This window comes from Cucurbita maxima, unplaced genomic scaffold (assembly GCF_002738345.1).
Source record: "Cucurbita maxima cultivar Rimu unplaced genomic scaffold, Cmax_1.0 Cma_Scf00006, whole genome shotgun sequence".
NCBI lineage: Eukaryota > Viridiplantae > Streptophyta > Magnoliopsida > Cucurbitales > Cucurbitaceae > Cucurbita > Cucurbita maxima.
The window spans coordinates 3,282,806-3,309,403 of record NW_019272022.1 but is presented as its reverse complement, the minus strand read 5'-3'; the positions used below and the strand labels follow the sequence as shown (position 1 = coordinate 3,309,403).

General features: G+C 36.8%; 2 protein-coding genes and 1 pseudogene across 3 annotated transcripts; all 3 read right to left on the bottom strand.

Annotated features, from left to right (window-relative positions):
* Positions 1-306: 306 nt before the first annotated feature.
* LOC111480838 (heat shock 70 kDa protein 17-like) lies at positions 307-11,179 on the bottom strand. Its single transcript, XM_023126033.1, has 15 exons — positions 10,995-11,179; positions 10,064-10,841; positions 9,491-9,723; positions 9,082-9,241; positions 8,127-8,372; positions 7,892-8,025; positions 7,432-7,771; positions 7,118-7,279; positions 5,905-5,979; positions 5,735-5,835; positions 5,578-5,647; positions 4,142-4,198; positions 3,971-4,032; positions 975-1,047; positions 307-869 (listed from the first exon to the last, which is right to left on the bottom strand). Exons 2-15 carry the CDS (start codon positions 10,823-10,825, stop codon positions 642-644), a joined length of 2,703 nt encoding a protein of 900 aa, XP_022981801.1. The 5' UTR covers positions 10,826-10,841; positions 10,995-11,179; the 3' UTR covers positions 307-641.
* A 1,048-nt stretch (positions 11,180-12,227) lies between these two features.
* On the bottom strand, positions 12,228-18,665 carry LOC111480424 (annotated as a pseudogene).
* A 748-nt stretch (positions 18,666-19,413) lies between these two features.
* Positions 19,414-26,225, bottom strand: LOC111480423 (putative leucine-rich repeat receptor-like protein kinase At2g19210). Of its 2 annotated transcripts, XR_002717818.1 has the most exons (16): positions 25,817-26,225; positions 24,852-25,043; positions 24,128-24,674; positions 23,496-23,971; positions 23,269-23,404; positions 23,119-23,190; positions 22,930-23,001; positions 22,770-22,850; positions 22,364-22,509; positions 22,032-22,243; positions 21,471-21,597; positions 21,302-21,364; positions 21,020-21,209; positions 20,284-20,801; positions 19,594-19,669; positions 19,414-19,511 (listed from the first exon to the last, which is right to left on the bottom strand). XR_002717818.1 is itself a non-coding variant. In XM_023125454.1 (14 exons), the coding sequence occupies exons 2-14, from the start codon at positions 24,937-24,939 to the stop codon at positions 20,381-20,383; spliced, it is 2,631 nt and encodes an 876-aa protein (XP_022981222.1). In that variant the 5' UTR covers positions 24,940-25,043; positions 25,817-26,225; the 3' UTR covers positions 20,080-20,380. The 2 variants fall into 2 exon arrangements, 1 of the variants encoding a protein (XP_022981222.1); XM_023125454.1 differs by lacking the exons at positions 19,414-19,511; positions 19,594-19,669 and having other exon boundaries at positions 20,080-20,801.
* Between the last annotated feature and the right edge of the window lie 373 nt (positions 26,226-26,598).

Genomic DNA, 26,598 nt, shown 5'->3' with positions numbered 1-26,598 from the left:
TAAAATAGGTAAAAGTATAAATTTTAAAGTTTAGAGGCTAAAAATTTAACATTTTTTTGAAACATAAAAATTGAAAGAAAATTAAACTCAAAATGCTAAAATTATAGTAGTAAATCAAAACTATACTCAACATTTAAGGACTAAAAAAACACTATAAAAAGGTGTATTAGTATATTATATAATTTAGTGAAGGGGTTGGGGAACTAATTTAGAGACAAGGATAAAATATTGTTTTCAATCTCTACTTTACTTATCTTCAGAAAATTTCACAAGATATTCTTTGCTTTGTGAGGCTTGTGTAGAGAGAAAAAAAAACCCTATGAAATGCATAGGTAGAGCTTTTCTTTGATATCATTAGAACGATCCACAAATTTTTACTCAGACAAAATTTCTGATATCTGAAACAAAATAATTAAAATTAACAAAGTTATTGACGTATTAAGGTAGAGCTATGATTTAGTGAAGTTATTCTGTTCATCTCCAAATGCGCAACCACAACCACAACTGCTCTCACTTTGCACTCTTCTATCTTCCTCTACGATCTCAATTCAACTGTCCGTTTGGGCCACGGATGCTACACTTCTACAACTTAGGAGGTAGAAAATATCAAAACTTGTACTAATTACCTGTTTTTCCTTCCATCACAACTCATCGTGCTCGTTCGATTCAGGTTGGGATTCGGATTCGGATTCGGACTCGGCATTTTCACTTGCTGGCTTCTCTGAGTCCTTCTCTGGTTGGTCACCTTCAGGTGAACTCTCATCGGTTGTCGAATTGGAGCTTTTTGTGTCTTCTTTACTGGAATCTGATTCATTCAGAGGTTTCTCGACCTTAGGCTTCGGTTTGGGAATCTTGTCGATGCTGGCAACCTGAACAAGTATATTAGTTATATAGCACTAGGATTGGGTAGCACAATGTGAATAATAATTCTTCATACCATTAGATGCAGGAGAGAAAAGTTGGGAGCAAAATACCTTGTCTTGAATGTTAAAAACCTTCGAGTAAACATCTTCGGATGTAAATACTGGCAGGCTAGATGCCGAATTCCTACACAGAAAGGAACCCCCTTTAGTCCATTTTTTGACATATTGTAGTATAATACACTACATGTAAGTAAATGAAACCAATAAATTGAAAACTAAAATTCAGTTTGATAATTCTCTTAACAAAAATAATAGCTTTAAGATGAAATAGACGTGAACACAAGAAAGTTGGCAATCAAACTTACGTTCCGTCGAGAACTAATAAAATTATAACACAATCGTAATCTATGACCAGAGTGTAAGGCAACTTGTAGAACTATGAGTTGGCAAAGAAAGATTGGGCTTCTAAATTGTAACCTCTAACTTTTGTAAATACCAACAGCGAACCAGTTCAATAATTACAAGGACGACGATCTAAACCACCACACTCAAAGCATACAAATCAAAAGACAATTGATAGGCAATATATTAGGGAATACTGCTCAAAGGCCAAAGCACATTCGGTGTCAGGGTCATGCTTGTCCAAGGCGTGTTTTGCCTGTGGCCATGTGTCGGGTGTCTCATTCACGCTTGTCCAGGGCGTGTTGTTCATGGCCGCATGCCCGTTCCAAACCCCTTTTACTTGCTTTCATGTTAGATGGATCCTTACTATTCATATTGGGGTGTATGACTAATCACCAAAATCATATTTCATGTTAGATGGACACTTTTTTTCAATTTGTTTTCGACACATTTCCTCGCTGACGTTCTCTAAAAACATTTCTCTCAAATGTGACCCAAGGCTCAAACATACACCAATATTGTCTGTAAAGTCCAAATCTTACACGGTTGACTTGTTCGCTAGGTTAGAACAAGTGTTGCACAATCGTTGTCCCGTTGTCGCAAGAGTGCGATTGTGACAAGTTAGTATTAGAGCCAGGTTTTGTGTGTCTAGGTTGAACAATATAGAGAACCCAAGTGTTGAGCAAAGAACTTGCATGGTGTCAAGAGTGTCGGGGTGGGTAGGATAGTTGCAAGTCAGAATTAGTATCAGTTGGGGGTTGAAGCCAAGACTCCTCTAATTTTATTAGTATCAAGTGTTGACATTTCAACGTGGGGAGATCTACCCGTTAGTGAAGCTAGGCCAAGCTCATTTGCCAAGGGCTTAGGGTTTCGAATTGGGCAAGAGATGCAACAGAAGACATACCATGTCGAGTGTCTTCTAAATAACCATTTGCATTAACAGAATAGTATTAACGGTAGCAAGTAGAGAAGCCAGAAGTCAGACAAGACAAGCGCCAACCAAGTGTCAAGTTAAGCACAACACAAGTCCTTATGGGGGGACAATATTGCTGTAGAGAGGCAACCGAGTTTGAGTGGGGGAAGCCCAAGTGAATGGGTTGCTCACCCTATGAATATGCTACAAGGTGAGAGCACACATGTATTCCTTGAGACACTGCCTTGCGCCTAAGGTGGGTGGTTTCACAAGAGTTGTCAAGACTAGCGTCCGCTCGAGAAGTGAGCATCAGCTAGACATGAACAAAGAGAAGTGAAGTTGCAGGAAGACCAAAAAATGTTAAGGCCGTGATTGTGATCGCCATATGAAGGTGGCTAGTTGAAAAATTGGCAAAAATAATGCCAAGGTGGCCAATTGAGAAGTTAATGTATGGGTTGGTGCCATGATGAGTAAACGTCGTGGTTGGCTTGCGAGCCTCATCTTGAGGGTGCACCGTTGTGCGTGACTAGAGAATACAATGAGTGGGGCCAAGGTGGCTAAGTTGGTTAGCCTAGGCAAGGATATGTGTAGTTTTCCATGGTTTTTCTGATGAGTCCCGGGCTGGGTCTAAGAAAAGGAAGGGGAGGCCTTAGATGTGATAGCCCACAACCATTGGGCAGTTGTTTTGTCGTGCTAATGCTGCGAGTCTTAGAGACTGAGGGAAGGTTTGCCAGCAGGATATAGCTCACTCATGAAGTGCGCAGTTTCCATATTCATCTTGAAGCACGTATTTCCAGTGGGTCCATCAGCAGCCAGTCCGAAGTCGGATCGTCATCGAGGACGATGCCAAGAGTGTCACAATCCATGAAGCAATTGTTTCCCAAGTAAGTCATCGAAGACAATGACTAATTTAAGTGGGGGAGAATGTCACAACCATACTACGAAGATAGTAGGTTGTGACTCTCACGTTCCAACAAGCAAAGTGGCGACCCTCAAGTGGTGCCCACCCGGTCACGCGAGGGCCAAGATAAATGAGGGTCATGATGTGACCGAGGAGAACGGTGCATCATCCAACACACCATATTATTTGTGCATTGACGAGAGACGAGACATAAGCAAGATAGGGGTAGACAAGAGTGTCAAAGATAGGCTTATTGAAGGATTGGGTAGGGCTTCGAGCCTTAACTTCGAAAGTCAGGATTCCGGAGGAAATTTGGGCATGTAGTCTAGAGTCAAGTTCGTTCATATGAAATATAAAATCTCACCAATTTAGTGTCAATCGTACACCGGACGTGCACTCCATGACAAAAAAATGTGGCGCAAAAATTCCTTGGAAGTTCACAATTAAATAAAAGGAACTAAATCTATCCGAGATCTAACCACTTACAAAATTAGAAACTCCACGTTAAGAAGTGTGATTACTATTTGCCCACAAATAATAAGTTTCCACATTAGAAGAAAGCAAATTAGAAGTTTAATCAACAGTTTGATTCAGTCAACAGAACGTCTGGAAAGGAAGTCAGTAACAAAATCCACAACAGTCAGGTTCTCATGTCAATTTTTTCTATCCATCAATGTGCTATTTTAAAAAGATTCGATTTGTATGGATAAAAAATGGCTCATTCAACTAATCAGGACAGATCGCTCAATACGGTGGAAATACCAGAAAGGAATAAGATCGGTGGTAGTATTCTACCACGATACCAAGAGAGTACGTGCACGAACAAAATAACATGGGACTGCAACAAGCGAGATGCCAGAAACTATACAATGAAAATAAGAGATCACTTACTTCTTTTGTTCAGCTTCCTTCTCATCCAACCAGATCGTGAACTTGTTGCTTTCACTTTTTACCTAGACAAGCCACACATAAAATTTCCAAAACACCATGCATCAGAAAGGAGCAATTTAAGAGCACTCATATATACTAAAATACAAGGAACAACACAAAGCAAAATCTTACCTCTTGTATTCTTTCTTTTGGAAGCCAAGGTTTCTTAGTCTCCCAGTTTTCTATGATCTGCCATTGCTCAAAAAGACCAAAAGGTCAATGTCTTATTAATTTTTGTAGCAGAAATCATTTGTGAAGAATGAAAATAAAAAAAGGCCCACAAAGACACGGGCAAACCAACATCGGGACGATGAACATAACATGAAAGAGTCTCAATTGTTGGTAATCAAACAAAAGAGCAATTACAAAAAAAGATTAGATTAGGCGAATGAATTCATAATAGAAGAGTGAAAATGCACTAGACCTCAAGTTTCATCACATGTTCTATTTAGATTATCAAATCCTACTTTCTTACTAACCATAAAGAAGAAACTAATTCAACTTCCAATGTCATGGTATACAAACTCGAGCTCAGAGCTATACACGTACCAAAAATCTGTCTAAAGAACTCCACAACTAAGAAGCATAAGGGCGTTAACACAATTGATTCTAATCCTTTGAAACACACCTACACAAAGCCACCCAAAAATCCTCCCCACGTGTGATCAACCAAAGCCTTCAGCTTCCACAGTTCAGAGAAAAAAAAGAGGGAGAAACAAGAAAGGAAAGAAATTGAACACTCATACAACGAATTGCAAGTGAAGACATCACATGAGATAATTTCTTTTACTCAGAAGCAAGATTACACTACCAATAATAAAACACAGTGAAGCTAACCCTGACCTCTCCATCATATAGGGCACAAGAACACTAGAAATCAACAAAGGATGAATTACCCTTATGAGGAACAAAATAAATAAGGATGTTCTTAGCAAGGTATAAAACATTCTGGTCACAAAAACTGCAACTAGAACGTAATATCCAAATGGCAATGAACCCTAATTGTCTCAACAGAACGACACATAATAGGATTACACCAAGAGTTCACATTGTTAATAAAAATGTTAACAAGAACAGCATGATGCCTTGTCTAGTTTATTTTGTAACAATCCAAATCTAATGAATTCTAGTTGGATATCTTTGTGTAAACTCTAAACGGCAGTGTTTTAGTCTTATGTGTTCCAACTGCAAGTTACACTTGATGGGTGGTTTTCTGTAAACTTCTGTAACAATCCAAATAGGGGTAAAATACTCAATTTATTCTTCACTAGAGAGTTACACACACACATATATAGAATGTACCATTACAGTAAAGGATGATTATACATAGTAATATAAATGATAACACATATCATATGCATTAAATATTCTACCAAGGTAGTCTAGACACTTGGATATCAAAAAAATAAAAATAGAAGGAACAGGTTGTTATATTTAACCTAAAATTGTAAGACAGACGTTAGATTGATGGAACCATTCAATGTTTGGCCAATAAAGATTTCACATTAAAGCATGTGCATGACACAAACAACAAAATAAAGGGAAAAAGAAGGAAAAAAAATACATACCGTTTGCAGGTGAAGAAGATATTTGCGTGCTGCTCCAACAGCCTGAGGTCTAGCAGTTAACTCTTTCAATCTACATTAAAAGATTAGATAAGTTTGTAGAACTTTACTGGCCATAGTGTCACCTTTGGTAACATAGCTTCCAGCCATTTATAAGTACCTGAGGAATATTGGGTCACCAAAGCCTTTTAACATGTCAAGGCGTTCTTGAAATTCTGTAGCAGAAGCATCTTCACCGTCCATATATAGCCAATCTTGTACCTAAAAGAAAATAGAGAAATAAGCTTCATGACAAGAATCGTCAGAATACCACCAAAAGAAAATCCTAACCTCATCAAGTTTCTCATTAAAAGCTTGACGTTCCTCACTTGTGCAAATCTGTTCCAACTCATTGGAGGTTTCAAACTGGCATGAAGAATAAAATAAATCATTAAAAAAAGTCACGAGAAGTATTACTACAGAAGTTGTAGAAAACTGCTACAAAGAATAAGACAATGACCTACAGGTATTGTATTTCTAGCAAGGATAGAAGAGGAAACCCAGATCCACGTTTTCAAGAATAAACAATATTCATCCTTGCCTAAGAGAATATGTGGACCCAAATCCAATTGTGATAAAATATGGATAATCCAGTACTTTTACCCTTACAAAGTCTAATCAAGGAAGCAGATAATAACCACGTATATATCATCCAAACGAATATTCTTCCCAATCAGAAATTGATAAGCCTAATTATGGTATTATCTTAACATCTAAACAGATTTTATAGCTTACTCCAAGTTATTTATTCACAGTTTAGACATTAATACCGTCCAATTCATAATATTAACTTATTTCACTTCAAAGCTTCAAATAATAGGTTTATCAGATCTCAATTTAAATATGTATATATGGGTAAGAAACCAAGTTTTCATTAAGAAAGAATAATATACTAGGGCATCCAAAAAAACAAGTCTAGTAAAAAAAACATTTCAGAAAACTATAGGAAGGGACTCCAATCAAACAAAATCAAAGCAATGTCATAATTACAAAAAAACCTAGTGACTGATGTCCACAAAGAGGTGTCAAACCCAACCACAACAAGGAGTGTTTGTGCATATAGCAAAATAATTATTTAAGAAAAATAAAATTCATCATTATTATTTTAATAAATATTGAAAAATGAGTGGAGGGCTCAACGCATATAATCCAGTATTTATGTTCATATCTCCATGCTCTGTCACCTCAATGGCTCAATGCATAATAACGAGTACAGTTGATCAACTATATCCATGAGATAGAGAAGGTAAGTTACCGAGCACCAAATAATAAATTTTCGAGCCAGCAAATAATTTAATGCAAAACAACAGATAACCAAAAGCTGAATGATTAGCAGTTCATGCTTTGGTTTTTTCTCTTAAAAAAACTGTCTCCACAGTTTCATGTCCTTTTCTAACTGAAATTAATGAATAGAAGTTCCAGTAATATTATTTATACTTCTTATAAACTTTAAAAAAAAAAAAAATGCAACAAAGGAATTTAGGAATGATCAAGAAATCCCAACCTTCTCCTTGGTAGCGTATATATATCCTTCCAAGTTATTTTTAAGCTCGGCAGTTCTTCTTCTCTCTGCATCCTTTTTATCCAGAGCTTCTAATTTACTTTTGGCTTCAGCAAAAGATTCTTTTGAAAGAGGAATTCCTGGCCCCACAGTCTTCTCAACGATCTTTGAATCATATAATAAAACAGAAAATGACAAGAAAATCAAGTATTAAATATATAGTAATCCACAACAGAACAACATCTCCAGGGGAACAGACATGAGGTCTAATCGCTAATCAATCTAATTATCCACAATACAATAGTCCCTGCACTGACCTTTAGTGGAATTCTGAAAGTTCGCTTTTTCAGCTTTTTTTCAGTAGCAAGCTCAGGTGTACCTTGTTCCTCTGTACTAGAGTTGGATGCGTTACCAACCCCACCATTTTCAGGGATTGAGGTGCCATCCTTTCCTTCTGAACTATTTCCAGAATCCTCCAGTGTTGCATTGGGTGAAGCAATTGTTGAATTCTCGACCGAAACATTCTTCCTAGGTACATCTACCCATTCCGATATCTCAATAACAGCATCAGCCCGATCAAAAGACAAGATTCCACTTCTACTGAGAGAGAAATGTAATGTTGCCTTAATGGGAGATGACAAGTTCCGAGTTGAATACCTAAAGAAAAATGGAACAATAATCATACTGAGATTCCAAATTCAGCATATTATCTCCTAAGCTCACAACTTGATAAAACATATAGATCTGCTAGTTTCTCAGTTAATTGGCAGTCCTTACTTCTCACTTGTATCTGTCAAACCAGAAACAGCAAACTGAGCAAATACGGGAGCGCTGACACCAGGTGGTAGAAGATCATTCTCATATGCAAGTGAAACTTCAAAATCCTTATTGTGGACGACTGATCTGTACATCTACGAGTCATGCAAGTCCAAAAAGTCACAGTAAAAAAATAGTTATACAAAAAGAACTTATGGAAGATTCATGTATTAATAGGTTGATATCATTTATTTACCTTACTGGGGAGTTTCTTCATGCGTGGTACAAGCACTTGCCTAGTGCTATCATCCTTCACTAGGTCAGGGCCATCTAACTCAACAATAAATCCATAGGGAGAACCATCAATCATTCCAAGCTTACGGTTCAATTTGATTCCATCACTTAAGTTGGCAGCATGGAGAGCGGCACCAAGTACAATAGCTTCGTCAGCATCCAGATGTTTGTCCAGCTCCTTCCTTCCAAGAAACTCCTGGAGTTTTGCCTGTCAGAAGGGGGAAAAAAGGAATTGTTCTCACTCAGCTGAAATTTTCTGAATACACAATTGAAGAAATTTAAAAGCTGACCGACTAAAACCAAACAATCTATTTTAAACCAATTATGAAAAAGGGAACGCTTATTATTAACAGAGCACAACCATAAACTGAAAGGCCGTGCATTGCTCCACAACTGTTAAATAACAATTTGAAAATACAAGGAGACATGTATACAGTTAGTATTTATCTAAATTAACAATAAGTTCATAACTTATTTTAAAGGGAAAAAAAATAAAAGGATACATGTGTATCATCACACTCCAGGACACGCAGGTACATACCAGAGGGGAACATAGAACTACTAAATCAATAAAGAGAACTAAATCAATAAAACTTTAGCCATGATTTGGAAAATTGTCATATTCTTTCCTTCAACTGGCTTCAACTTTTATAAGCAACAAGAAAGGCATGACATACAGGTACCCATTTTCAGCTGAAAAAACATCTAAGAAACTATGAGAATTGAGGGTTTAATAAACTGATAATAGTTCTATTCCTTTCAGAAATTATAAAGACAAAAGCCACAGAATGTGCGGGGTGTGAAATACATCGTCATGTTAGAAGGTTGCAAGATGATAATGAAAAGCAAACATCGGGTTAAAAGTTTCAACTACAAAAGACATAACGTTTGATATAAAGAAGCAGGCAGTTTCCAACCTGCAATTTTGGCACCCTTGTAGCGCCTCCAATCAATTCCACAGCATATATATCATCCAACATCAAACCTGAATGCTTTAACAAATCTTTCACCGGTAAAAGAGAATTCTCCCACAAATCCTCACACAACTCTTCGAACTTCTCCCGTGTTATGGTACTCCTGAAAGAGAAACAGTTTACCAAGAAACACAGTATAATGCATCCATATCCAAAATTCCTAGGGCCAAGAACATCATAAACTCATAATTCCACTAATGGGTAGCAAGATTTACTTGTAGCACAGTAATTCTTCACTTGTGTAAATTGAGGAAGCGAACACACACACACACACACACACATACATCATTTGAAAAGAAACTCTTTAGTAATAGAAATATAATGAAATAAAAATCAATTAAGCTGGACTGACCTAAAATCTCGATCATCATAGAGAGACTCAACTGATATTGGAGCGGCTGTATTTGCACTCAAAATTTCTTTAGTTCGTTTGACTTGTTTCTTCAATTTTGCCATAGCCTTCGGATGTTTCCTTACATCCACACCATTTCCAACTTGTTTATTGAACTCGTCGGCAAAATATTCAACCAGCCGTAATTCCATATTCTGGCCCCCAAGTTCTGGGTCCCATCTAACATCCTTCACCTGCACAACTTGCAGACGTTGTTAAGACATGGCAAGGGACAAAAGAACGAATACAAAAAATGGAAAAAGAAAAAAAAAAAGATGAGAGAATAATATTTTACCAAATAGTGGTCTCAAAAATGTAAGGAACAAGATAATTCCATGCCACATGGCATAAAAAACTACCAAGATCACAAAATCAACTAAACTCTTCACCAGATAAAAAATAAATTGAGAAGGTACTCGAGATCTATTCTTTTACTAACAACATTCAGACAAAAATGAATAATTTCAGAGTTGCAGCAAGTGCATAAGACATAATTAGTGTGAAAAACTAACCAAAGTGCATAGTATAATTTACCTGAAATTGGTTAACTGACACAGTCTTCCCATACTCTTTCGCATTGTAGGATGAAAAATAAACAAGCGCTGCGTAAGTATTGCTTGAACCCATATCGTAAAAAATAACATGCCTCGACTCATTGGAAAAATTCTTATCAATCCCATACTGTAGCGCTGCACCTGAATGTTCATTGATTAATGAAAGCACATTGATGCCAGCCAGTTGCGCAGCTTGAAGTAGCGCACCTCTCTCTGCTTGCCCAAAGTACGGTGGCACAGAAATTACTGCATCCTTCACCTTCACTTTTGAATGAAACTCCGCTAAATTCGAAGCATAAGCCAAAATCATTGCCAACAATTCCTCAACCGAGTAAACAGTCACATTGTCGTCAGTTTTAAAACCAACAGCACCCCTCGGATCTTCCACAATATCAAATGGCAAATATAACGAGTCTGTCAAACTTTTAGTATAGTTATAGGGCTTCCCAACCATATCCCTGATTTGGGAAAACACCTTATTAGGATACCGCGCAACCAGACCGGCCGCTTCTTCGCCGAGTAGACGAGTTCCCGACTGAAAAGACACTAAAGTCGGCGATTTACGCTTCGACATTTCATTGATCGCTATCGAAATTGGACTCTGTCCAGGTTTCAAATTCACGACAGCAACTTTAACCGATTCAGACCCCAGATCTATACTCGAAACCGCAGAATCCGACGGATATACAATCAAAGAAAAAACAAATAACAATGACCCGAACTTCATCAATATGGACGCCATTTCCAACTCTTCAGTTCTGCCCAAACATCAACAAAACAAGAAAAAACACAACAAACTACGTTTCAGACACATTATCAAACAAATAGAAAGACAGAAAATTCAAATTAACAATCATTTCGACAATAAAGAGCGCGAAAACAAACAAACAAACAACATATATAAAATCTACCGGGAAAGCAGCGGCACTGGAAACACAAAACGGGGAAGACGATCAGGCTATAGCCTTAGGAAACAAACGGGAACAATGGCGACTGAGAAGGAGAAGGAAACCAGCTAAACGTGGATCGCATTCTCCATAGCGGAGCTTCTGTGAATTTTGTTCGGTCGACGAGAAATGTTGTAAGAAAAATCAGAATTCTTTTTCTCCTGCTGCTTAACAGTAATACGGAGACGAAGAAGAATCCTACGTGGAAAGCACGGTGCAACATAGCCAATGAATTTATGCCACGTGGTAATTAGTACACGTGGCTAGTAGGGAATCGTTGGGTGGTGTTGTGTTCACGGTGGTCACAGATGTGTGTAGAAAATATTGAGGGTTCTTATCGTGTACGGCGGGAGTAATTCTCGTCTGGACAACTATTCAATCATGCAATGACACGTGTCTCGTATTTCCTTTAAAATTAACTCGCCAATAATCATGAAAATATATATATTTTTTTAATAATACTAATCAATATTTATTTATCAATCGAACCAATAATAATTACTACTCTATAAAATTAAATTATTGAAAAAGAAAATTTCACTCTTTAATAACTTATCAAATATTATATTCTCGAAAAAAAATATAAAAAATTCTATATATATATTTTTTTTTGCTTTTATAAGTTTATTTTTAAATATTTTGCATAAAGGAGAATTTGAAATTAATTTTTTCAATTCAAAATTTTTATTTGGAAATTAAGTTTTTAAAATACCTACAAATTCTTACCTCACGAGTAGATAATAACATAAAATTATTATTTTTTTTTATAAAAGAAGAATAATATACCATTTTATTTTATGATAATAAAAGTTTTTTTAATTTTGAAATCCTAAATTTTCAAAAGTTTTAATAATTCTCTAAAATTAAAATTTAAAAATTTTCAAAATTATTTTGTAACGAAATCATTAATACTTTGTTTTAAAAACACCCGTAAATTAAAATAAAAATAAACTTTCAAAAGTATTTGAACAGTTTTTAAATTTTCATTAATAAGCTTTAAACTTTTTATAAAAAAAATTAAAACACTTTTAATTTCCTTTTTAAATTTTAAAATACTCATACATTAAAAAATTTATACATTCAGAGTTCATATCATTATCTACAAAAGCTATGCAACGATGCTGCTTAGTTTTATGCATATAAAACATTCTCCATTGATCCACACAATCTTTCCTACCACATTGAAACAACCACATACCCAAACCAAATTGTTTCTTTGTATAACTCGACATAACATATCGATGTTGTGCCAACCCGACTCGACCGGGCTCACTCATGGATGTTTGCGATAGATTGTTTTGAACACAGATAGCCGTAGAAGTTACCTAGAACAAGGTGTTACTTCACTCTCTTTGAAATTCCTAGTAACTGTATTCGATTTTCCAGTATCAAAACCAACGGTCCTTCTTTTCCGAGCTCTCTCTAACCCCAAGCACTCACTCAACTCCCTTACCACCTCCTTCATGCCTGGCCTCTCTGTAGAGTCCATTGACAAACATGTCATGGCAATCTCCACAGCCTTCCAAGCAGAGCTCAAGTCAAAGTTTCCTCTTAGCCTTTGATCGACGATGCTCTCTATATCACCTGTTCTCATCAAGTCCCTAACCCATTGGCTTATATGATACCTCTCTGAAGAAGCTCTATCAATTTGGAGGACTGGAAGGGAAGTGATTATTTCCAATATAAGAACTCCAAAACTATAAACGTCGCTTTTCTCGGTCAACCAGCCAGTTGCATAGTACCTGCACCCAAGATGCATGACTTGTTATGCAAGAGTATTAGTTTTATATATATTGAGAGTCTATGGCTAGAGCCTTAGAACTCGCTCATAATCCTATTCAACTTGTTGTGCACGAGTTACAGCCCTCTTGGCTTCAACTGACACGTGCTAACAAAAAAAACTTATCAACTTATTGTTTCATGAGTTAGTAGCCATGCTGAGAATGAATGATATCTATTACTCGGTTTGACAACCGAAGGGAAGTGTCGAAGGAATAACCTTAATTTGAGGGTGTAATCTCATTTAGTAAGAGAATTAGCCTATTTTGTTTGATTTTTCTGTATTGTTCCTTATTCCTCGGAGGATTAGTTAGTTTTTCTTTTATGTTTCCTATCCTCAAGAGAATTGGTTAGCTTTTCTATTCTATTTCCTATTCCGATGTCCGTTTTCGTTACACATATGATATGGTATCTCTTGAGACTGAGATCTCTTTTACTACTGGTACAGTCACTCCTAAAGTTGAAGCAGAGCCAAAATCTGTCACACTAACTTGGCCAATCCCTCGGGTGAAATATCTAAGGTGACATGTGCATTTCGAAATTTTTCCATCATTTGTTCTCGGTGGTGGAACCATATCAATTTTGGTTATGGAAAAACCTACTACTGAATCTAACGAGTTAAAGTCAAGTCAAAGTGTCCCCGACGCTCACCTTTTTTGTCTGGGTGCAAGCTCTATGGTTGACATCAATAGAAACTGAAAATCATGTTTGACCAAAGTCTGATGAGGGAGAAAACACAAGGTGGCAAAAACGGATATTCTCATAAAGGTCCATTTACAAGCTAGAGCCATAAAGCCCTATTGGTCTCGTCTCACTGCTTTGCGAGGATTAGTTAGCTTTTCTTTTCTGTTTCCTATTCCCTGGAGGGTTAGTTAGCTTTCCTCTAATATAAATAGGCCTACATATTTCTCCGAGAAAAAACAAGAAAGGAAAGTAATATAAATGAACGACTTACTCGGGATTGAGATAACCCTCGGTGCCTGCAACAACTGTCGTCAAATGAGAACGACTTTCGGTCAGGAAACTCTTGGATAGACCAAAATCAGCAATTTTGGCTTGAAAATTTTCGTTCAAAAGGATGTTTGCAGACTTCACATCTCTGTGAGCTATTGGTGGCTTACAACCATGATGCAGGTACTCCAATCCTAGGATTTTAAACCTCATTCAAGTCCATGAGTATCAGAAACAATACAGTAAACAATATTAAAGACAACAGCAGCTAAAATGGCATCCAACCTTGTGCTGCATCGACCGCGATTTGCATCCTTTCCTCCCAACTGAGAACTCTAACATTTCCACCTGCAACATTTTAATCTTCTGTCACTCTTCATCATAAAGGACTAAAAAGAGGGGAAGAACTAAAATATAAATTGTCACAGCAGCAAAAACCTGAAAGATGCTCTTTTAAGTTGCCATTATTTATGTACTCATAGATAAGAACAAGATTGGTATTTTCACAGCAGAATCCAACAAGGCTTGTTAAGTTTGTATGATGAATTCTCAGCAAAAGTTAAACCTGAAATGCAAACAAAAGGCAAAATTATTTCTACCACAGACAAGCTGCTGGAGCCTTTTGGTCATAACTTGAGAGGAAACATAGAAGGCCAGATCAAGAACTGTTCAGCAATTGAAAAAAGATTACTGCATGCGACCTAGAAAAAGGACGAAAAACGATATTCGAGCAAAAGAAAATCGAAGAACATATGAAGTTTTGAGTAGTATCTATTTATGACTTCAAATTTTCTTTGTAAGAAGTTTCTTGATCATATTTTTCCTTTCTATTCACTCAAATCTCTTCCAGTTCCTCGACTCGAGGTCTTCTGTTTCTCCTGGCTTAGTTCTTGTAGTTTCATTATATCTTTAACATCACGTAACAAGTGAGTGCCACTCTACAATATTTTGTCATTATTTCTGTCCAACCGTGTGAAATCCCACATCAGTTGGGGAGGAAAACGAAACATTCTTGATAAGGGTGTGGAAACCTCTCTCTAGCATATGCATTTTAAAAACCTTGAGGGGAAGCCCGAAAGGGAAAACTCAAAGAGGAGAATATCTGTTAGTGGTGGGCTTGTGTCGTTACAAATGGTATTAGAGCCAGACACCGGGCAATGTGCCAGCAAGGAGGCCGAGTCCCAAAGGGAGGTGGACACGAGGCGGCGTGCCAGCAAGGACGTTGGGCCTCGAACGAGGAGGGATTGTGAAATTCCACATCAGTTAGGGAGGAGAACGAAATATTCTTTATAAGGGTGTGGAAACATCTCCCCACTAGACGCATTTTAAAAACCTTGAGGGGAAGCCCGAAGGGGAAAACCCAAAGAGGACAATATCTACTAGCAGTGGACTTGGGCCGTTATAAACCGACACTGTCATCTACCAATGAGCTAACAACTTAGCATTAAATTTTGATTTACTAGGCCTGTGTTCCATAATCATTATATTTTTGAAAGTTAAAGCATACCAACACAACTTGCACCTATAGTATTCTTACTTTATTACCTACATTTTAAAAATGTTTTCTATAACAAAGTCAAAATTAAAAACTAAAAAAATGTGGTTTTCATAAACTAAAACATTTGTGAAACAACAAGCATAATTTTCAAAAACAGAAAACCAAAAACAAAATGTAGAATCAACTTGAACAAGAATCCTCCAAAAGAGCCAAGAACTGAATACTAAAAAATCAAGTCAGCAATTCAAATTTGGATAACTAAGATTGTCTTTATAGACACTTTTTCATGATGACTGACCTCTGCTTCAAATTCTTTATAACCTTGAACAGAAGACTTAAGGACCTTAACAGCAACTTGAGTAGTGTCCAAGTAACCAAGGAATACTTTTGCAAATCCTCCTTCCCCAATTTTCGTCTCAAAGTTGTTTGTCATATGCTGTATTTGTGAGTAAGATAGCTGGTGTTTTTTTGGTTCCAGCCATGTTAGTCTTACGTCGGGCTGTTTTCGGGCTGTCAACAAGGGCAGATTTAAGAAGCATGATCACAAAAACATCCTATTACATGCATATAGAAGCATGTCTTAAAAGTTATAAAACTCACATCTGTTGCACAAGAAAACTGTAGTCTAACCTCGTTTTCTCCAAATTATAATCCCGACGGCTATTGCAGCTACGAGGTCCAGCAACGACGAAACTGATGCTACAATTGGAATAACGTAACTCTTTTTCTTCTTTTGGCAAGAAGATGAAGCACAAAGATCGGCGTTTCCTCCAACCCTTCCATAAAGCAGATGACAATATCAAGACTTTAAGTTAGACTAGTAATCACTGCCATTAATTTCCTTTAATAGCATATTTCCTGATCTTTGGAGATGTCTAATGATAGGTAGAACTCTGAGATCCCTGTGGAGAGGGGAACAAAACATTTTTTATAAAGGTGTGGAAACCTCTCCCTAGTAGACACATTTTAGAAACCTTGAGGGAAAGCCTAAAGAAGACAATATCTGCTAGCGGTGGCCGTATCAAAGCCAGACACCGGGTGGTGTGCCAGCGAGGACATTGGGTCCTAAAGGGGTGTGGATTGTGAGATCCCACATCGTTTGGAGAGAGGAATGAGTGCCAGCGAGGATGTTAGCTCCCAAGGGGGGGTGGATTGTGAAATCCCACATCGGTTGGAGAGAGGAACAAAGCATTCTTTATAAGGGTGTGGAAACCTATCCCTACTATCCTAGCATACGCGTTTTAAAAACCTTGAGAGAAAATCTGAAAGGGAAACCCTAAAGGAAACAATATCTGCTAACGGTGGACTTAGGCTGTTACAAGAACGTACTTCTTTGTCAAACAAATGTTTTTGTCTTATGCAAAAGGAATATGCATGAACGATGACTATTAAATCGGATGAAAACAAACCAAAACTATTGAAACTCATTGGAAGAGGGAATTTTTTGAACTTCAAACAAAGATAAGATACCTTATTGTAAGCGATCCATTTTTCGATTTCTCCATGAGTTCACTTGGTATTGAACCAAGATGTGGGTTGTTTCTTAAGTCTCTGAAAACGTATCATCAGTCCATAATTAGTTTTCTCACTGAATATATTAAACCATTCATTTCTCAGAAAAATGACTCACAAAACTTTCAAGGAGTGCAACTCGGATAGAAGACTAGGCACTGGTCCACTCAAGTTATTGTTTGATAAATCCCTGGCATAAGCAGTTCACTTAGACTATTTTACAAAGAACAGGAAACCCATTTTAGTTTCATTATCAGAAAAACTGACAAACGAAGAGTTTACGTAACCTTTCTGGACTTACAAATATTGTAACAACGTGAGCTTGGATATAGAAGTAGCTATTTCCCCCACCAACCTACTTAACGATAAGTTCCTAATTTATCGACGTCAACGAATGAAGATAGATAAGAACTGAGCCAAAAGAGAGCATTGTTGGAAACTTACAAGGAGGTGATTCGATTAGGAGTCCCATCATAGCTACAACTAAGACCGTGCCACACGAAGGATTCTGGCAGGCATGGATCACCCTGCCAATTCTTTCTCACTCCATAAAAAGATTTCACGTTCGTCATAGCTTTAACTGCAATATTTAATGTAAGAAAGAAAGAGTATAGCTACATCTCAGGTAATGATAAAGATAAATAAACTGCTAGCAAAAACTCAGAACATACCGTCCTGCTCATCGGTGCGGGATTCTGATGTTTCTAACACCCTGTAGACTTCAAGAGCATTGAGAATAGGTGGAAGATTTGATGTATTAGTTTTTACAAATTTAAATGCAACAGTTTCTCCACTCATTGGTTTTGTGCTAAACAATGTAGTTGACTGCAAATAATCTGGAGAGAAAGGCCCATTAAAATATTCCTCATTTTGATAGATGTTAAATTCCCTTGATTGGTTCATTTGAAGCTTTTGCAAATCAGCAAAGTGCAAGAATATGTGATATTTGGCATAGGGATCTTCAGGAACCCAGTGAAACTCAAGAGGAGCACTGGCATTATCGGTCGTAATAGCGGTGCTCATTACAATTCTTGGTAAAGTATAACTGTTGCTGATTCCTGAATCAACTGTGGATGATGTGCTTATAATTTTGTAATGAAGAAAGTTAAAGGGCAACCAAATTCGATCACAAAAATCGTCTCGGTACCTGAGAGAAGGAAAAGGAAACTTAGTCATCAGCTTCTATAAACAAGTTTCAGTCTAAATAAGCACGCAGGCTATTGGTATTCTTTTTCATAAATGGCTTACCGAACAGTTTCGTTGGTAATCGATCCTACATCCTATGGAGAGCTAACAATTTGGAATCGGTAACATAGCTAGCATTTTTCAAAAGTCTAAACTCCAATGCTGATATAAAAGGTGATCCAAAGCCAGTATTCACCAGACATACGCACACAGAAGATGTCGGAAGCGCATGTATAACTTCTTTGGTTATGATACTGGATTCATTGCTCAGTACTACTGAATCCCATTTATTAATTCCCATATACAGATAAAAAACTGGCAGTTTACCTTCGCCGTCATAGTTTCCGTACATGAAACTCGCTCTAATCAAATACTTGAAACCTTTACCTTGAGCAAGCTTTATGGTGTAGCAGTTCCTCTCCCCTTCAGGAAAGCTTCTAACATACCAGAATTGGTGTGGAAGAGTGGTGGTGTTGAAATCTGATGATATGCTCTTAGTCAAATTCCAAAAAACAAAGCACAAGTTCTCAAAAACTAATATTTTTTTCAACATGCTTGGGTTTTGAAAACATCGGTAAAATGTAGAGAACAAAACAAAGAAACGGTTAGGAATCACATATCTCCACATGTGTATGATATTGTCCACTTTGAGCATAAGCTCTCATGGCTTTGCTTTGGGCTTTCCCAAAATGTCTCATACCAATGGAGATGTATTCCTTACTTATAAACTTACGATCGTTCCCTAAATTAGCCAATGTGGGACTCCCTCCCAACAATCCTCCCCTCGAACAAAGTACACTACAGAGCCTTTCCTAAGGCCTATGGAGCCCTCGAATAGTCTTCCCTTAATCGAGGCTCGACTCCCTCTCTAGAGTCCTCGAACAAAGTACACCCTTTGTTCGACACTTGAGTCACTTTTGACTACACCTTTGAGGCTCACAACTTCTTTGTTCGACATTTGAGAATTCTATTGACATGGCTAAGTTAAGGGCACGACTCTAATACCATGTTGGGAATCACGGATTTCCATAATGGTATGATATTGTCCACTTTGAGCATAAGCTCTCGTGGCTTTGTTTTAGGGTTCCCCAAAAGACATCATTCCAATGGAGATGTATTCCTTACTTATAAACCCATGATCATTCTCTAAATTAGCCAATATGGAACTCCCTCCCAACAATCCTCAACAGAAATCCACTCAAAGATAGAAATTGAAAGATATAGACAACTTTGCATATGCTACACATTGAAAGATACACAACAATAAACCTGACTGATCTTGTGCATTAACAAGAAATGAAATAGCTAACGCAAGAAATATCTGAAGGAAGCAGTGTCTTAACAGCTCCATAATCATTACTGCTTAATGGAAAGAGAGGAGCTGCAAATCATATATGGGAGTTAGCTCTTTTTATAGATAGACCACAGCATGATAGGCCTAATCAAAGAGCCGTTAATACCTGGTCAAAAAGGCAAGTAACATTATCCAGTGAAGCACTGCATAACCAGCTTCGTTCAGCCATACGCAATGCCCTTGATTACATAGCCAAGTTGAACTATTTTAAAGACATCATATTAAAAAAATGAGGAAGGGAGGAAGACTTAATTCTCCATAGCTGTCACAGTTGACAAAAATACCTTTGATCTCTTCCCAGGTGGATGCTTTTATTTCAAAGCCAAATCAAATCATTGATACTGTTGTTTCTTCCGCTCTCTAGCATAACATTTAGGTTAAACTATTCAAAATGTTCTATCTTCTTGTTTAAGAAAGAAGACTTTTAGAATTGATTCAAATATCCTCAACATATATCTCAAATCATTCAAATATTTTATCCACGTAGACAACAATTTTTTATCTGTTGAGCTAATTTTGATCAATACATTAATTTACTAAATTATTGATATAGTTTTATGGCCACTATAGTCTATGGAGATCGTTTTCGAACTGGTTATTTCCTAGTTAAATATTAACTTCAACGAACTCGACTATACTAACAAGAGAAAAATGGAGATGAATATTTTCTATGGAAATTAGATAAAGGGGAAAAAAAATCATAAAAGATTTGTTGGCAGTGGATGAGAACTAAAATCCGAATCATGAAGAGTATAAAAAGCATAAGGAAAGGAAAGGAAAAGGAGCTCCTTGGTTGAATGAATGAGAATGGCAAAAGCTCATATTTTCAGAGTTCATATCATTATCTACAAAAGCCATGCAATGATGCTGCTTAGTTTTATGCATATAAAACATTCTCCATTGCTCCACACAATCTTCCCAACCACATTGAAACAATGACATAGCCAAAAGACACCAAATTGTTTCTTGTATACCTCGACATAACATATTGAGGTTCTGCCAACCCGACTCGACCGGGCTCGCTCTTGATTGCTTGCAATAGATTGATTTGAACATATATAGCAGTAGAAGCTACCTAGCACGAGGTGTTACTTCGCTTTCTCTGAAATTTCTAGTAACTGTATTTGATTTTCCAGTATCAGAATCGACGTTCCTTCTTTTCCGAGCTCTCTCTAACGCCAAACACTCACTCAACTCCCTTACCACCTCCTTCATGCCTGGCCTCTCTACAGAATCCAGTGACAAACATGTCATGGCAATCTCCACAGCCTTCCAGGCAGAACTCAAGTCGAAGTTTCCTCTTAGCCTTTGATCAACGATGCTCTTTATATCACCTGTTTTCATCAAGTTCATAACCCATTGGCTTACATGATATCTCTTTGAAGAAGCTCTATCAATTTGAAGGACTGGAAGGGAAGTGATTATTTCCAATATAAGAACTCCAAAACTGTAAACGTCGCTTTTTTCGGTCAGCCAGCCAGTTGCATAATACCTGCACCCAAGTTGCATGACTTGTTATGCAAGAGTATAAGAAGTTTTATATATTGATTTATTGAAAATCTATGGAGTTTGTTATATTATATATGTCACAACTGTCGAGTCAATCAACAACTTCTATGCTGTGTGCCTTTGAAGATTAAAACCTTTGTTGTCAAGTACAATATTTTGTCTGTTAAAAGGTTATAGGTTACTAAAAAATGAAAAACTTACTCTGGATCGAGATAACCGTCGGTGCCTGCAACAACTGTGGTCAAATGAGTACAACTTTCGGTCGGGAAACTCCTGGATAGACCAAAATCAGCAATTTTGGCTTGGAATTTTTTATTCAAAAGGATGTTTGCAGACTTCACATCTCTGTGAACAATTGGTGGCTTACAACCATGATGCAGATACTCCAATCCTAGATTTTTAAACCTCACTCAAGTCCATGGGAAATCAGAAACAATACAGTAAACATTATTAAAGACAACAGAAGCTAAAAATGCATCCAACCTTGCGCTGCATCAACCGCTATTTGCATCCTTTCCTCCCAACTGAGAACTCTAACATTTCCACCTGCATAATTTTAATCTTCTGTCACTCTTCATCATAAAGGTCTAAAAAGAGGGGAAGAAAAGAGTGTCCGAGCAACTAAAATAGAACTTGTAACAGCAGCAAAAACCTAATAGATGCTCTTTTAAGTTGCCATTATTTATGTACTCATAGATAAGAACCAGATTGGTCTTTTCATAGCAGAATCCAACAAGGCTTGTCAAGTTTGTATGATGAATTCTCAGCAAAAGTTTGACCTGAAACGCAAACAAAAGACAATTATTTCTACGATAGACAAGCTTCTGGAGGCTTTTGGTCATAACTTAAGATTGGAAACATAGAAGGCCAGACCAAGAACTGTTCAGCAATTGAAAAAACAATACTGCATGCAACCTAGAAAAAGGACGAAAAATGACATTCGAGCTAAGGTCAACCAATCTATTTATGACTTCAAATTTTCATTATTTTTTGATAAGTTTCACGATTATATTTTTCTTTAAGTAAAATTCATCCTTTGTTTTTTCCTTTCTATTCACTCAAATCCCTTGCCTTTCCTAGACTCGAGATCTCCTTTTCCTCCAGCTTAGTTCTTCAGTTTCATCATATCTTTAAGATCAGGATACAAGTGAGTGCTGCCCTACAATGTTTTGTCATTATTTCTGTCCAACAGACACTGCTCATGATGACTTACCTCTGTTTCAAACTCTTTGTAACCTTGAACAGAAGACTTAAGGACCTTCACGGCAACTTGAGTATTGACCAAGTAACCAAGGAATACTTTTGCAAATCCTCCTTCCCCGATTTTCGTCTCAAAGTTATTTGTCATACGCTGTATTTGTGAGTAAGATAGCTGCTGATTTTTTGGCTCTAGCGATCCGAGTCTTATAATGGGCTGTTTTCGGGCTGTCAACGAGTGAAGGTTTGAGAAGCATGTTCATGAAAACTTCCTATTACATGCATATAGAAGCATGTCTTAAAAGTTATAAAACTCATAACACTTGTACAAGAAAACTTTAGTCTAACCTCGTTTTTTCCATATTATAATCCAGACGACTATTGCAGCTAAGAGGACCAGCAACGATGAAACTGTTGCTACAATTGGAACAACGTAAATCTGTTTCTTCTTTTGGCAAGAAGATGAAGCACAAACATCGGCGTTTCCTCCAACCCTTCCATAAAGCAGATGACAATATCAAGACTTTACGTTAGACTAGTAATCACTGCCATTAATCCCCTTAAATAGCATATTTCCTGATCTTTGGAGATGTATAATGATAGGTAAAACATACTGCATTTGTAAAAGAAATCTTGTAGTCTTATGCAAAAGGAACATTCATGAAAGATTGACTAAAAGTAGGGTGAAAACAAACCAAAACTAACTCATTAGAAGAGTTGGGAATTTTTTTAAGTTCAAACAAAAATATGATACCTTATTGTAAGCGATCCATTCTTCGATTTCTCCATGAGTTCGCTTGGTATAGAACCAAGAAGTGGGTTGTTCCTCAAGTCTCTGCAAATGTATCATCAGTCCATAATTAGTTTTCTCACTGAATATATTAATCCATTCATTTCTGAGAAAAACGACTCACAAAACTTTCAAAGAGTGCAACTCGGATAGCATACTAGGCACTGGTCCACTCAAGTTATTGTTTGATAAATCCCTGGAATAAGTGATTGACTTAGACTATTTTTACTAAAAAGAATGGGAGAACCCATTTTAGTTTCATTATCAGAAAAACTGACGAGCGAAGAGCTTTACATAACTTTTCTGGACTTACAAATATTGTAATGATCTGAGCTCGGATATAGAAGTAACTATTTCCCCCACCAACCCACTTGAAGATAAGTTCCTGTTGTTGAGTTTATAGACGTCAACGAAAGAAGATAGATAAGAACTCAGCCAAAAGAGAGCATTGTTGGAAACTTACAAGGAGGTGATTCTATTAGGAGTCTCATCATAGCTACAACTAAGACCGTGCCACACGAAGGATTCTGGCAGGCATGGATCACCCTGCCAATTCTTTCTCACTCCATAAAATGATTTCACGCTCATCAGAGCTTTAACTGCAATAATTAATGTAAGCAAGAAAGAGTATGGTTACATCTCAGGTAATGATAAAGATAAATAAACGGCTAGCAAAAATTCTGAACATACTGTCTTGCTCATCAGTGTGCGATTGTGATGTATCTAGCACCGTGTAAATTTCAAGAGCATTGAGGATGGGTGGAAGATTTGATGTATTTGTTCTTACAAATTTAAAATCAATAGATTCTCCACTCATTGGGTTTGTGGTAAACAATGTAGTTGACTGCAAGTAATCAGGAGAAAAAGGTCCATGAAGATGATTTTCATTTTGAAAGATGTTAAATTCCCTCGATTGGTTGGCTTGGAGCTTTTCCAAATCAGCAAAGTGCAAGAATAAGTGAAATTTGGCATTGGGATCTCCAGGAACCCAGTGAAATTCTAGAGGAGCACTGGCATTATCGGTTGTGATAGCAGTGCTCATTACAATTCTTGGTAAATTATAACTGTTGCTGATTTCTGAATCAACTGTGGATGATGTGCTTATAATTTTGTAACTAGGAAAGTTATAGGGCCTCCAAATCCGATCACAAAAATCGTCTTGGTACCTGAGAGAGAAACAACGACATTTAATCATCATCTACTATAAACAAGTTTCAGTGTCTAATTAGAATGTCATTTCAAGTGCTTAAAAATCACCCTTTTAAAACACTTGAAAAGTCATTCCAACCAGGTTTTTGGTATTCTTTTCATAAATGGCTTACCGAACAGTTTCGTTTGTAATCGATCCTACATCCAACCGTCTATGGAGAGCTAACAATTCGAAATCGGTAACATAGCTAGAATTTTTCAAAAGTCTAAACTCCAATGCTGATATAAAAGGTGATCCAAAGCCAGTATTCACCAGGCATATGCTTACGGAAGATGTAGGAAGTGCATGTACAACTTCTTTGTTTGTGATACTGGATTCATTGCTCAATACTACTGAATCCCATTTATTAATTCCCATGTACAGATCAAAAACCGACGCATTACCTTTGCCATCATAGTTTCCGTACATGAAACTCGCTCTGATCAAATACTTGAAACCTTTACCTTGAGCAAGCTTTATGGTGTAGCAGTTCCTCTCCCCTTCAGGAAAGCTTCTAACATACCAGAATTTCTGTGGAAGAGTGGAAGAGTTGAAATCTGATGATATGCTCCTACTTACTCCAGTTTCTGTGAAGTTTGCATCAGAAATATACTTGATGCCTGTTACACTGTCTGTGTAGCTTGAATTCTTTGAATTTCCACAGTCAATGCTAATGAATCCTGAACAACAGAGTACACAAAAGAGTCTTAGGCTCCGTTTGACAACCATTTGGTGATAGTAGCGTTTATAGGTTTAATTTTCAAAAACAAAAAACAAGTAGCTATCAACCGGAGCTTATTATCTTTCATATACACAAATTTGCATATGCTACACATTGAAACACAACAACAACAAACCTGACTGATCCTGTGCAGTAACCAGAAATGAAATAGCTAAAGCAACAAAGATCTGAAGGAGGCAGCATCCTAACTGTTCCATAATCATTAGTGCTTAGTAGAACGAAAGCAGCTGCAAATCATATGTGGGAGTTGAGCTCTTTTTGTATATAGAAATCAGCATGGTAGGCCAAATCAAAGAGCCTTTAGCACCTGCTCAAAGAGTAAAATGAGTAACATTCTCCAGTGAACATTGCATGACCAGCTTACAGTCAGCCATATGCAATGCTTTTGATTCCATCATTTTGAAAATCCAGCATATGGGCAGGTTAAAGCCAAGTTGAACTATTTTAAAGACATCTTATTAAAGAAAATGAAGAATGGAGGAAGACTTAATTCTCCATAGCTGTCATAGTTGACAGAAATATCTTTAATCTCTTCTAGTGAGGTAGATGATTTTATTTTAAAGCCAAATCAAAATCATTGACATTGTTGTTTCTGCCACTCTCTACCATAACATTTAGGTTAAACTATTCAAAATCTTCTGTCGTCTTGTTTAAGAAAGAAGACTTTCAGAATTCATTCAAATATCTGAAAGTTGACTTTGTCACTAAATTATAATCAGAGTCGTGGCAACATTCTCGTTCAAAAGATGAACGTTTAAATGTGGCAATTATCGATAATCACTAAGTAATCACTAATGTGGCTTGAAAAATGAATGCCTATGTTACCTTCTAAGCCTTGCATTCCTGTTTCTTTTACATTTACCAGTGCTTGGATCATTCATAGGATAACCTTCTGATCCTACTACATTTGTCAAAAATGATTTCGACTATACTGAGAATTATCTAGATTTTAGTTTTTGGACTATGAAATTTAAGTTCATTTGAATTTGTAGTCAAAATTCAAAAACAAAAACAAGTTACTAAAAAACATGAGAGAGAGAGAGAGAGAGAGAGAGAGAGAGAGAGAGAGATTAGAATAACCTGCATTGACAAATTCAGCAAGAAGCTTGACGAAGCAGAGAGAGTGAATTAGGGAGAGCAGGAGCCGGCACATGGAGAAATATATTAAAGAAACGCTGCGACGGCATTGTTTAGACTTGACGAGGGAAGATTCGGAGATGGTTAGGGCCATTGTTTAGACCAAGAATCGATTGAAAGTCAAGACCAACCGTTGACAATCAGTACTCAAGTTCTTAATCTTGAATATTGAGCTGCAAATCGCAATGCAGCCGGAAAAGATACAGAGATGAAGCCGATCAACGAGACGAGGCCGAAACTGTTCAGAAGGGACAATGAAAATTCAGCCCGTTCTTGTTCAAATTAAAGCTTGGAATCTAAACTTCGAGAGAAAACATCAAAAAAATCATACATTAGAGATTGTTAGTCACTTGTTTAATCCATCAAATAACGCTATGAACTATTTTTAATATTTTATGAAAAGCATATTGATCAAAGTATATTTTAACATTTTTTGAATTAAATTATCAACTTTTACGATGAAAAGCATAATAATTCATTCACTTCGTACCTAAGCATTAACCAACTAATTTAAACACTGCAACGTCAAAATTTTCAATCGTTCTATTGAAATATTTTAAACAAAATTATTATTCAGGTAGATAACGTATTTTAATCTATCAAAACTATATTTTGATAGATACCTTAGTCTATTAAATGTTATCGTATAGAATGAACTCATTTATTATTAACATTCGTAAGCTTAGATATTTACCAACTTTAGTTTCTACTATCAATTTTAAAAA